The sequence below is a fragment of the Apis dorsata genome, unplaced genomic scaffold (assembly GCF_000469605.1).
Source record: "Apis dorsata unplaced genomic scaffold, Apis dorsata 1.3 scaffold_1239, whole genome shotgun sequence".
In the NCBI taxonomy this organism is placed as follows: domain Eukaryota; kingdom Metazoa; phylum Arthropoda; class Insecta; order Hymenoptera; family Apidae; genus Apis; species Apis dorsata.
In genome coordinates, this window is record NW_006264336.1 from 2820 (window position 1) to 17374 (window position 14555).

Below are 14555 nucleotides of genomic sequence, written 5' to 3' on the forward strand. Positions count from 1 at the left end.
AATTTACATATATAAATTAATGATAATATATATTTATAAATCATAATTTAAATATTGATTTTAATTTCTTATTAAAATTAACATCTATTTAGATTAACTGTCAACGACTATTTAAAAATATACGATCATGTACATATAAAACCATGTTGTTTTTAAATACGATTTTAAATTTTTGAATTACGATTGATAATTATTTATTTTCAGTAACATATAATAAAATTTATAAAATAGTAAATGAATAAATCTTGTGAAAGTTGTGAAAGTTATAAATGTTAATGAGACAACTTTATCTTCGTTACATCAGTTCATTTTGTTTCCGTCTTATTTTATCTAACGCAAACTTAATTGCTTATAACTTAATAAATAAACTTCAGGAATCGAAATTTCAAAAGGTAAGTTTAATGAATAAATCTATAAAATCGATTTTCCAAAGATATATTCCACGAATATATTAACACCTTGTATATGTTTAATTCTAGAAAATATGACAGCTTAAAAGAGGTAAGTATGTCAAATTTCAGAATTAAGTAAAATGATCAAAAAATTTTTAATTCTAACATTTTAAAGAAGTAAGTATACAAGGTAAGTATATAAAAATTAAATATAAATAAATTTTAGAAAATTTTAACATGTTATATTCTTCTCGAATTATATTCTTCAGTTATAAAATGAATATAATTTGAACAGAAATTTAATGCTAGAAATTTAATAATAAATTAAAAAAAAATAATTCAACAGAAAGTAGCACGCAAAATTTTTTAAAAAATATTAAATATAAAAATTTTTAACTAAATTTTCGATTTTATATTAGGAGAATATAATAGAACAAGAAGTGGCACGCAAAATTTTTTTTATATTTTCAAAAATAAAAATTTTCAATTTAATTTTATATATTTATCGAAATATATTTATCTTTTAATTTTATTATTTTTTGGGATATTACATTTTTTGATAATTTTCTTATTTCTAAGAAAACTATCAAAAAAAAGATATTTATCATTAGATATTTATTTCATATATGTTTTTTTTAATGAACATTTTTTTTCAGTTTTTCTTAAGTGGAAATTATTTATCGTTTATATATTATTATCTATCTTAATTATATTTTATATATTTATCTTTTACTAATCTTTTACTAAATGCTATTTTTTATAATATCGAATTTCATTTCTTTATAATATTTTTTATTATAAAGATTTTATGAATATAAATAATATATAAATTGAACTGATTATTAGGAATATGTTGTTGATAATATTAAAAAATATTCTAAAAATTAAATAGTTTCAAGCATATAATATTATTAATTTTTTCGTTAATAAATGCGTTAAGAATCTGTAATTGTCAGTTTTTTTATGTGATATCATATATTTTTTAGTACATTAGTTGATGCAAATCAATATTTTCTATATAAAAGAATATAAAAAATTTTCAAATTTTTTAATATTATCAAAAAGTAAAATCATAAATGAAATATTTCAAGTGAATAAATGATTTCTTTTCATTCTATATGTATGTATATATATCGATGGTTATATATGAATATGAGAATATAACAAAAGAAGTACTTTTACTTGTTTCTTTTACTAATTTCTGTGGCTGAATTAAATGTAATTTCTGCACTAATCACTTTAAATCGTAAAAAACATACTAAACAACCTAATATTTTGCGATGAATATTTCAAAACATGAGACACAAAATCTCGTAAAATGGTAGATCTAATTTGTGTCTTGTTTATGCTAGTAGTATCAAATATATTGAGAAGTAAGCAACAAGTTGAATTTTGATAGATTTAAGAATGTTTTAAACTTTTTCAATTTTGATTAACATTTTTAGTATACGATTCTTACGCTATTTATATTCAATATTAATAATCAAAGTTTAAAATTTTTTAAAGTTTTATAAATCTTATTAATTTTTTAATTTTCGCATGAAAAACGTTTTTTATGTGAGAATTATAATTTCAAATCTCAAGGAAGACAAAACATTCTTTAATAATTTAAACTTTTTTCAAAATCTAGAATTCTATTATGTGATCGTAAAACATTGTAAATTATTATTTTCTAATATTTTAAAAGTGATTTTATAATATTTTATTTTTTTTTTCTATATTTATAAACTTACAAATATAAAAGTAACTGTAGAAAGTCTATATTTTTCTACATACTTCATGGACATTGATGCAACGTAACACGTGTTGGGTCGAGTACGTTTATTTAAAGAGAGAGAAGACGTAGTAGTTTCACCAGAAACACGGAATTTTCGTCACTGATTCGTAAGGTCAATTTAATATTAGTATTAAATTTTTAAGTATATTGAATAAAAATATAATTGCAATAGCAATGAAATATTACGATAAATAAATAATCACCAAGACTGTGAGTTGTGGTATTTCAGGAACAATCGCTCACGGCACGACCTGGTACGACAAGAATGAGCTGGCATAATTCGTTGTGCTCATTATTTCGGAACAATCGTTTCTTGAAATCTAATATATTTTATAATGATGCCGTCTGTATTGTTTCTGATTACTAATCGTTGTAAATGCGGTGTAAATTGTCGATCTTGCGTCTTTAAATGATTTTCCTAACCTGAGTTATGGTTTATAACCTAATTAATACCCATAACATATTGTTGTGTAGTTCTATTGTGAAACGATATCGGTTGTTAAATCTATTTACATATATATTAATAATTTAATGCAACAAGTCATATATATATAATATTATCAAAATTTGCTTATTTAAATATTTTCTTTAATTTGATCATTAAAGAAACAAATAAACAAAGTTCTTATAGATATATATGTGAATTTATTTTCAAGTTTGTTTATTTAGAAAAGTTGTTTTCTTTAATTTATCTTTATTTATAAAATATTAATAAGTATGCATATTTGTAATATTTTTAGTATATAGTTATTTTTAATAAATAGTTCTTTATTAATAATTTTTATATAATTTCAGGTGAGAATAAAAATAATTTCAATAAATTGTGTATACCAAAGAAGGAGCAAAATAACTTAGTAGAAGCTGTTTTTTAAATAAAAACAGAAGAAAAAACACATCATAGATCATATTAAATATACAAAATATAAATATAAAATTTAAGCATTGCTGCAGTGCAGAAGGGCTCTATGTGCTCCACATCAGCTTCAGCAAATGATACTTTAGTTTTCAAGAATATTGTATCACAACATCAAAGAAGGATTTCATCTGCAAATTATAAACTTGGTGTACGACAGAGGCAACATGCGCAACGAGATTACTGCAGCAGTACTATTCTTAGTACAGCTGATAGAAAAAAACGAAAAATTTAGTCCTGATCAATTGGAATGTTTTAAACGACGTTTGGTGGAATTGTTGACGGAACGTTTTAAAAATCATTGGTTTCCAGACAAACCATTCAAAGGTCAAGGTTATCGTTGTATTCGTGTAAATGGTCATAATCGGAGGGATGCAACTTTAGAAAGTGCAGCTAATGCTGCTGGAGTAAAATATGAAGATCTATCATTACCAGTAGAATTAACGCTTTGGGTTGATCCTAATGAAGTTTGCTGCCGATTTGGAGAGAGCAAAGGGTCATATTGTACTTTAGCATCATTTGATGATAAAGAAAATACTGTACCAATTTTTCAAGGAAATAATGAAGGATTAGAAAAAGAAAATAAACAATCTGAGGGGCCGACTAAGATACAGGTTGATATATTACATCATATATTACATTGTGTTTATATTTCATTTTTTATTGGTGTTAAAATAATATAATTTAAAAAATTAAATAAATACTAACAATTTTTATATTTTACAGAAATCCCCTTTGACTACTAATACAGATCAGCAACAAAAATCAAAACCACTAAGCTCTGCTAATCAAAATCAACAGCATAGCAATAATGGTACAGGTAGGAAACGCAACCTAAACAGCCCAAGGTTACACCTTAATAGAAATCGTTCCTGGTTTGGTCACTCCTTCAGTATGGGCTATGGTCCTCATCCAATAAGTCAACCATGGTATAATATTATGCCTCCTCATTTTTTGGGTGGTCCATCTCCACCTCCTTTTATGGGTCATAGAGGAAACAAGTGGATTCATCCACCTTCCTACCCTACAGGACCTGCCCGTTTCCATCATTGGTCTCCCAAAGCTGCTCTTAAAGTATAAACGATCCCTCCCTATGAAAGTAGTTAAAAAATCTGTTCCTTCCCATAAAAGAAAAAAGAAATTCCAAAATTCTTTTAATAATTAAAAAATTTGTTTTAATATGAAAGTATACATATATTTATAGTGATATTAAAAATATCTTGCTATTATTAATATTATTATTGATATTGTATTCTTAAAAAATTTAATGTGAACATTTTTATATTAGGAACAGATTTATTAACATTTCAGTGACGAAAATTTCCCATTCTGTAATTACAAATGACCTTGTTCGAATTACGACTAAGGCTTACGATTTTTTATGACGAGAAATGTTGCATTATTACATGTTATATATAAATAATTAATTGGATGATAGATGTTTAATTCCGGATGCAAGGTTGCTTGTAAAATAATAGATTAGACAGAATTTAATTAGAATGAATTAAGTCATTGATGTCTAAGACAAAAAAATGTCATATCACTTGTGACACTTTTTCTGATTAATCCTCAAAAAAAGGATTTAATAGAAAATAGATTATAGGTATTTCAAGAGGGAGCAGTATTGATTTTAAATGAATTTCCAAAATTGGATACAATTCCTCTTTAAATTATATGTAATAAATTTTAATGCCTCGTATAGGCGATCTCAGTTCTTTAAATAAACATTTCATGAAATTCTGTCATGTAATAGAAAGAAAAAGTTTCAAAGAACTTTTTCTTTAATGTGTATATATATATCTAGTGTATTCACAAAGACTGGAGCTTCAAAGTTCGCCTTATTTTTCAGTATTGTTATAATGCAGAAAAATAGAGAATTTAGAGATATAATATACCAACTTGTTAAGATAATAATGTCTTATAACAATATTGACAAACCATGTAAGCTTTGAAATTCTAGTAATACTGATTTGAGAATGATGTTTGACGAGTTCAAATCAACAACTTTATCTTTTATTGTATGTGTATATTGTTGTATTGCGTTAACGAATAGAAGAACGATACCTCTTTTGAATTTGCAGGTTTATGGTGCAAAGAAATTTAAAATATTTTTGCTTTAAAGAAGCACACCATACCTGTTATGTAAACATACTGCCTCCAGTAGAGATTCTATTAATAATCGTTTATGTTAGATGATTATTAACAAACGCATGAATTTCATAATTAACATACATTTACAAAAATGAATGTTTATTTTAATTATGCTCAATATAAAAATATATATTGGGCTTATGGTTTTTAAGCAAAACAACTAAAACTTAGCACTTAAGAATATACATCTTTGATGTTAATAGATCTATAGCTTATTGCAGTTGAAACTTTAATTCTACCATACTAATACAGATGTTGTGTACATTCAATCTTGTATATTGTAGACAATTTATAACTCTATAGTAATTTATGCTCTTGCTTTGTTAACATCATAAATACATGCTTGATTTTTATTTGGGAATTACTTATGTATGAAGGACTCAAAAACCAACTAAAATATATTAATTTTTTAATTTTCATTTCATGCAGTATTCTGAGAGTTACAATAGTTAATTTCTTTAATACTTCTATGTATTGCTGTTTACTTACATTCTTTTATTCAGATATGTTTGTGTAAATATATATATCATATCTCGCAATCTAAATAATAATCATATTCTTTAATCTTCAATTTGAACACTATATTGTTTGGTTTTTGAACCTTTCACACGTGCACGAACGTTTTAATATTATTAGTATCTAAAGTGTGCAATTTTTTTCAATTTATGTTGTAACATAGAATTATTCATAAAGATAACTTTCACTTTATTTACGTGATTTTAATGTGAGATTTATTTTTAAGAATTACGTTTGTGCAAATATATTGTTATCTCATTGGCGCATAACATATAAACTTTATATGGACTATGTCAAATGCAGTATGCACTATATTTTATTAGTAGATTATTAATTTATGTGGTTAAATCATTTTAAAAAGTTTTCGTTAATGTTTTAACCTATTAAAATTGATGGTAATGTGAAAAATTGAAATTGCATAGTATAGTTGTTACCATCTATTACATAATATAAATCTAGTTGATGACACAAATTGGAGTATTATCGCTAGATATACTTAGTGTCCTTAGATAAATTTCTAATGATATAACCAGACACAACATAAATATTATTGAACAGACTGTGTTAGGAAGAATTTTAATCAAATATGTAGTATAAATTTTGCAACTTTCATGTTTCACATTTAGCATTGTTTAATATATGCATGAAATTTGCTGTATTGTAGATGATTTTTGTGTTCAATTTGTTAAAACTTATTCAGAAAGAGTCATTTTGTTGTTATGAAAGGTATAAAAATTCTATATGAATATAGATATAATGTATATGTAGAGTTAAGCAATGTTGCATTCGGACATATTCTTTTATTAATATATATGATGCTCAACATTTGAAATGTTCCAAACTTTTTAATTGTGTTCATGATATAAAAAAAAAAAAAAAAAGAAATATTATGCTCCATATAATAACATTTTCTAATAATAGAAAATGTTCAGAAACAATTTTTTTATAAGAAGTCTATATTTGAATAACATGTGATAAAACATGTAGTATTAATGTACATTTGCAGTCTTGACAAGAAAGAAATTACATACATTTTGGGCAAAAAAAAATATATTCCCTTTTATATAAAAAATTCTTTTATATCTGTAACTTCTTAAGTATATGAGAGTTAGGCATTAACATTTACAAATGAATAGTGCTTTGGCATAAAAAAAAAAAAATTAAAAACCTTTATATCATTTTCAAAAAAAAAAAACAAAAAAAATGCTTTACACAGTATTAAGAAAAAATTTAAAATATCAATTTTCAATTTAAAATTTTTGTTTTTGTATAATTAATATATAGAAAAAAATTTAATATGTCATTATTATATATTCTCTTATCAAGAATTATTAAGAGTGTACTTTACAATCGTGTCAAATAATGTATCCAAAAAAAAAAAAACAGATTTGATATTAGCATTAATGTTTGGATCATTTCGATTGTAGGGTAAGGCACTATATAAACATATGCATATATTCTATCACTGCTGTGTCATATGTTATAAAACTACTTTTTGCATAATTATGCAATGATAACTATAATCCTGTTCTACAACCATACTGATCTTCGCATTTTTTTCATAACTTCAAATATATATCTCTGTTCAATACTTTGTTTCGTGTTATCCAATAAAAACTATATTACACATTCAAGCAAAATACTTACAAATCATTGATTGTACAACCTTTTTACTTTTAGTATCATATAATCGAAATTTATAGAATTACTAATCAACTATAAATAAAATTTTTAAACATTTTAGAAAGATTCATATATCTGTACTAAAAAACAAATCATAACAAATAAAACCGTATTATTGATTGCAAATTACTTTTTATTCTATTGTATTTATATATATTAATATTTATTGTTTTTGGAGATACAATATAATCGAAACAATTTTTTTTATATTTCGTCTTTATTATATTTTGGCTTATGTATTTTATCATGTAATGCATTTTTTATAAATATCATAAGATTTTGAAAAGTTATATTTGCAAATATTATATGAAACATATTTGAAGTAATTATTGTAATATTAACATTTTTATGATTAAAAATATTATGTACGAATTATAATAACACTTAATAAATATTTCTGCAAATCAAATTTCTTTAATTTTTATTTAATCATCATATTTCATTTTTTATTATAAATTTTGCGTATATTTTAAAATTTTGTATATAATAAAAACTTTTTAAATTTCAAAATTGTGTTGATTCCTATAATTTTCTACATGTATACAATAAATAATATAATATGGTAATATGTATTAATATCCAATAAGAAATACGATTCGAATTTCGCAAGTTATTCTATTGGTTACCTTTAAATATATGCATTAAGTACGATTTTCATTATCAGCAATTTATTTTAAATTTTCTTTTTTTCATTTAATAGTTCTTTCTTCCAATAAATTTATAACACATCATAAAACGTAAAAGTAATGGCTATAATATTATAAATATTTGTAACTCCATCTTAAAATTGATGATACTTTAACGAGTTAGATGTGTGGCAGACGACAGAGAATTTTGCAATCTGTCACTTCAAAGTTTATTGGAATAATATATTTCTTTAAATATTAGTAATTCTATAAAAACAATTCTCATCACGAAAATTGCTTTAGTAATTGATGATGTTATGAGGAAATATATTAGATTGAAACGTATGTAAACTATCCACATTTCTATTCGAATTGAACAACAGGGTTATGAGGCTCCAATTTCGAAGTCTCGTTATTCATAAATATTTTTTCAATATTTTTTGTATAATTTGTATATTACATGATGGCTGAAAAATGTAAGGTAAGTATATGTTATACATATGTTAAATAAATAAATAATAATAAGTGAATACTATATATAATTAATAATTAATATCTTTTTGAAAATTAAATATAAATATATATAAAATTTATAACATCTGTTATAAAATTATATATTCAGAAAAATAGAAATATTTCAATTAATAATAAATGATACAAATTCATTTAGAAAGAAATAAATGTCTGTGTGTCTATTTTGATCTTTAATATCTTTTATATATATATATATATATATATATATTTATATAAAATATATTTTATCTATTATATATAAAAATTATTTTTAAACTAATTAAATTTTTAAATTTTCAGGAATGTGGCTGCAAATGTCTGGGCTGTAATCAAAATGATCAGCAACATGGAGAAATGCATTTGCATGTAGAAATAGAAAATTTACGTCAACGTTTATTAGAAAAAGATAATCATATTGTAACAATGGAGACACAGTTTTTAAATGAAGCTGACAAGTTCCCAAATGGAGAATTAGCCTCTATGAAGGAAGAACTTTTAATTTGGCAAGAAAAATATTCAAGATTATATGAGGCTCATAAACGTGTTCAGAAAGTAAATCAAAATCTTGAAGATAAATTATTGAGGATTGTAGATAAATGTGAAACAGAAAAAAGTGCATTTACTAAGGATATTGCAACTTTATCTCATAGATTAGCTGATGCAAATTATACTATACATCGTTTAACTCAAGATAATGTATTTATATTTCAAATATAAAATTTTGATAATTTAAAATTGAATTGTGAATAAAATTTTTATAGATAACATTTTATTTTAGGAAAAATATAGGAATGATGTAAACTTGGCAATACAACTTCTTCAATGTAAACCTTCTAATTTTGTTGGACAAAAATATGATTCTGTAAGTTACATTTTATAAACTTATAAATTAAAATATAAAGAAAATATATATAAAAATAAATTATTATTAATTTTAGTTACCTTCCGAAGTACAAGCCAAAGTTAGGACATATATTGCACAAAAGAAACATTCTAATGATACTACATCTCCTGATATAAAAAGTATCACAGTACCAATTTCAACATTTCCTCCAACAGCAATGGTATATAATGTAACTAAATCTGTTGAAAATAATAGTGACGATGAAACAGATGAATCTAAACCACCAGTGGATGTTGTCTCGGCAGCGATAATGGCGAAAGTTTTAGAAGATCGAGAAAAAGAAAGAGTATTTGGAAAGCATTGCGATACATGTACTTGCCATAGAAGTATTTTAATGGTTGATGCTGAAACTCAAACTAACATGCCAAATGTATTTTCTTGTAATGAATGTACAACAATGTATGCACAAAATATAGAGAAACATTCTGATAATTTAAAAAATATTGATAAAAATTGTCAAAATAAAGAAAGTCAAAATTCATTGGTACATGTAATCTATCATGAGGGAAATGAAAGTGTTAGTAATAAAGTACAGTATCAGAATAATTGTACAAAGAATAGTAATCATCAACAACTATGCATAAAAGATAAATTTTTAAATAGAAATAGTAAAATTATAGACAGTTTAAAAGACGATAATCGTGTAAATGTTAATACAAAACTTAATTTTAATAAAAAAAATTCATTACGTCATAATGATATCGTCAATACGTCACAACATCAAAATATATTTCAAAATCAAAACGAAAATACGACTAAACAGGTAATATCTTATAAAATTAATGATACATGTGTTAATGGTAAAACAAATATTGATAAAGGAAAACAAACGAAACTGAATAAAAAATGTGAATTACAAATTGATGGTAAATTTAATCCAAATTCTTGGAATAAATTGGATAAGAAATCTTCTAATTGTAGTCATATAGTTCCTGAAAATTGTAAAAATTACTTTGATAGAAAAGAGCAGAGTCACATCGATATTATTAACGATAGATTATGGAAAAATGAATGGACGAGACTAAAATCACAGACTAACAAAGAAAGCAAAGACAAAGTTAACAGTGATATTGAGATTGATATAATTAATGATAGGGTTTGGAAAAATGATAGATCAACTCAAGAAACACAACATGCAACGCAATTAACTTTAATAGAAGTTAAGAATATTGATAATGTTGCACATCAAAATGATTCTGGGCAAATAGAAGTGGCCACTAGTCCAACTTTTAGTAGCGATAGTATTGTAATTTCAACTTCCGATCCTTCCAGTAGTTCTAGTGATGTCGTTCAATTAACTGGAATGCGTGTGCATAATGCATTAGGTAATTTGAAACCTAATACGCAAAATAGAATAACTGGTCCAAGGAATTGTCTCGTTAGAGTAACACCTGGATCGAAGAATATTCTTTTAGATAATGCTGGTCATTATAAAACTGTGTTATATACTAGTGGAAATAATAAACCAAATACCGCTTTAGTTCATTCGAAAAAAATGTCTCGATCTGGATCTGAAAGATCAATTTCAACTAGTAGCGAAGAAAGCACACCGATGTTGTTACATGACAATAATCAATTACAAAGAGTAGCCGAATGGGTTCAATCATCGGTTCACATGGATAATTCTGGATCAAATTACACGGAATTAAAACCAAATGAAAACATAATAGATAATAAAAGTCTTTCTTTAACATATTTAAACGAGTCCCAAACAAATTGCAAATCAATTGAAAATAATCGAGAATCATATGACAATTCTTCAGAAAATAAATGCAACAGTTTGATAATGGATATTCAAGAATTTGGAATCAGAAATTTAAATAATGCTGTAAATAATTTTTCATTGGATGTAAATAATACTGATTTAGAAAAAGAGAAAGATTTAATATCTTTCGATATTCCAATTGAAGAGGAGAAAGTTTTGCCTAAAACATTAAAAAAAGGAGTCACTGCAGATTTTGATTACGAAGTCAAGATTACTAAAGAAATGGAAGAAACTTATTTAAAACTTGCAGCAAGTTTAGATCCTGTGGCATTAAGCTTATCGAGCACTGATAACGTGGATTTAACGATTGAAAAATATAGGAAAGATCACAAGAGATTTCAAAAGAATCATGATAAAACGGGATCAAAAATGTAAAGTATACCGGCAAATATTTCAAAAAAATTATTACTATTTCAGCAGGGAGTTCCTTTAAAAATAAAACAGAGCATTATTTTTTGTAACTACGTGAAACTAAGGCTGTACCAAGAACAGTAGCGTAGAGTAAAACATTCTATATTCACATATACACTATATTGCAGTTGTAGAATCATATTTATTTAATTTGTATAGCTAATAATAATAATATCGTAATATTTTTGTTTTGTGAATAAAAATTGAATTTCATAGCAATTATGCAATATTGCTAGATAGAATATTATTTATTATATTATATAACTACTTTAGTAAATTCTATTATAATTAATGTGCATAATTTAATTCCAACTAACTAAAAATCGATTATATTTTTTATTCAATTCTTTTTTTATTTAAAGGATATCGAAATACTTTACAAAGAATGTAATGTCTTATTTTTCTTCTTTCTTCTGTACAGTTTTGTACAGATCAATTGAAATGAAATATGATTCGATTAAATTAGATGTCCAAACTTTTATTCTTGTTACTGCGATACTGCGATTAAATATTATAGGATAAATTGCGTTCGGGTGTATTAAAACGAGACAATATTAAACAAAAAATTCATTGTCAAATTGTCGAAATTTTACACTCATAGTGTAATATATTAGCGCGTGCTATTTCCAATCATTAGAATCGCAGAACGCGAATATTTCGCGTTGTAAAATGAAATCTTTTAAAATTCATTCAATAGAAGAGGAACACCGAAACGAACGACGATAGTATTTTAACTATTATAAACGAAATTTTATTACCGTAAACGGGTAAACGATAAAACGATGTTACATTTTCCTTGTATGCATGTGCAAGTATGGCAGAATACAGTAATGACAATATCAAGATTGTTATAATTATTATAAAATGTATCCGTGAGATTTTTCATTAATTTCGTACTCACGCCAAAATAAATATCATTATAAAAATCAAAGGAGAAACGTTTTATGTAATAAAAATTTGTTTCGCGCAAAGATCATTGCCTGTGTTAAAGAATAATTATAGTACCAAAGTTAATACATTTGATATTTCTTTAATGTCTCACTTGACTTAATGTATCATAGTATAATTATTCACTTTATTTTGCATGTTTTATTACGAGTTTATTTTAAAAAATGCTTAAAATCCCTGCGACAAAGATGAAAGTTATAATATTCCAGGCGCATAATTAAAATAAACTCGATCATTACCTGATTTCAATTGTAATCCAAACTCGCTGTGCTTCGATCGAATTGAAATCGATCTTTTAAAAAAAGAAAAAGAAAAAAAAAAAAAAGAAAAAAAAGAAAAAAATACTGATAAAGAGAAAAAAAAATATAAACTTTTACTCATTCTTCGAGTATTTTAGCGTTATTTTATGGCAATAAAAAGAATTACTTCAATATTATTCCTTATATTGTACTTTTACAAATAATTACAGATAAACAATAAATTGATCAGTATCGCAAATATAACTTAAGAGAAAAATAAATAAATAAAATAAAATTAATTGATAATTATTGTCTTATGGAGAAACATTTAACGATCACTATAATAATTATATTCGTTAATGATTTTTCTCGGTGAAAGATTAAATAAAATTAAATAATATTTATAATTCAACGTATTCACGACGTTTCAAAAATAAGATATTATTGCGTTTCATGATAAACATAAATGCATATTACGAGCAAACGCAAAAATTAATGTTTCTGCCTGTTTTTTCCATTTATGCAATAATGTATTCTGCGTGGAACAAAGAATTGCAATGTAATAATCGAGAATGTGCATTCAGGAAATGAATTAAAGATGACCATCTATCGTGGACATCGCATTAAAGTTGCAAATTTATGCGGAAAATTAAAAAAAAAAAAAAATATACGAGCATTACCGTATTACAGCAAGAGGAAAAGCAAACTTTTCGCGTTCAAGGCGAACGTCGAAACGATTGCGTATTTTTAGGCTGTTCACTTATGCGTAAACTCCAGAAGCGATGAAATTCGTACCGAAACTTCGCATATTTCGCGAAACCGATTGATTTTCATCGTGACTCGTTAAGCGCAACGCGTTTTGAGTTAACGACCATTAATTAAGGAGGGTGCATGAGTCACCGGTATATCGGTGCTCGAGTTCTGAATATACAAAGAGCAAATGAAAATATCGATTGAGAACAAGTCGCCAAATATATTTCCGTCGGTTTCAATATTCTCTCAGGTGAACCAACATCTCTTCAAGATATCACCTTAGAAAATTAGAAGGATTAATTATTTGGATTGGATCATTGGAATATTGGAAAAAAGAAGTGATGCTTTAAAAATTTACTTAAACTCATAATGATCGAGAAATCGAATGAGATGTCTGGTTTGAATTTAAATTAAAATTATAATTAAAATTTCTTTCTTTCTTTTTTTTTTTCCTTTTGAATTCTGAGAGTTTTGAAGATATCAATATCTCGTATGGCAAATAAAATTCATGTTCATCCAAATTAATATTTTTATCCACATTTATTAAAGGTTGATAAATTAAATATTGTAAAAAAAAGAAAAAAAAAGAAGTAAGAAATCGTGTAATATATATTAGCGCAAGAATTAGAATTAAGTAAATAAAGATATACGAAGATTTATCGAGTCATACGTTCAAGATTGCACCGTATTTTACGGTTTTACATTCATGAGCGCGTATGTTTCGCTTTGATTCATTTTACGAATAACACAATATTGTGAAATGCGTATTGTATCGATAGGAAAACAATTAGAAGAACAATGAGATATCTTTGATTTTTTTTTTTTTTTTTTAATTAGCTTATTATACATTCTTTAGACTCGGAATAAAGAGGAATAGCGAGGAGGGCTTAGCGTCGAAAGATCAAACGCAGATCTATGAATTTGAATACAAAGATACTGTAAATGCATTGAGGTGTATCGTTGC

General features: G+C 25.0%; 2 protein-coding genes across 4 annotated transcripts; both read left to right on the forward strand.

The window, feature by feature from the left end:
- The first annotated feature begins 2129 nt into the window (after window positions 1–2129).
- LOC102671641 (maternal B9.10 protein-like) lies at window positions 2130–7383 on the forward strand. Of its 3 annotated transcripts, none has more exons than XM_006625037.2 (3): window positions 2130–2281; window positions 2965–3696; window positions 3809–7383. In XM_006625037.2, the coding sequence occupies exons 2-3, from the start codon at window positions 3250–3252 to the stop codon at window positions 4160–4162; spliced, it is 801 nt and encodes a 266-aa protein (XP_006625100.1). In that variant the 5' UTR covers window positions 2130–2281; window positions 2965–3249; the 3' UTR covers window positions 4163–7383. The 3 variants fall into 3 exon arrangements, with proteins under 3 accessions (XP_006625100.1, XP_006625101.1, XP_006625102.1); XM_006625038.2 differs by having other exon boundaries at window positions 2134–2276; XM_006625039.2 differs by having other exon boundaries at window positions 2187–2423.
- A 754-nt stretch (window positions 7384–8137) lies between these two features.
- On the forward strand, window positions 8138–11870 carry LOC102671509. Its single transcript, XM_006625036.2, has 4 exons — window positions 8138–8539; window positions 8872–9267; window positions 9350–9433; window positions 9510–11870. The coding sequence occupies exons 1-4, from the start codon at window positions 8519–8521 to the stop codon at window positions 11613–11615; spliced, it is 2607 nt and encodes an 868-aa protein (XP_006625099.1). The 5' UTR covers window positions 8138–8518; the 3' UTR covers window positions 11616–11870.
- The last annotated feature ends 2685 nt before the right edge of the window (window positions 11871–14555 follow it).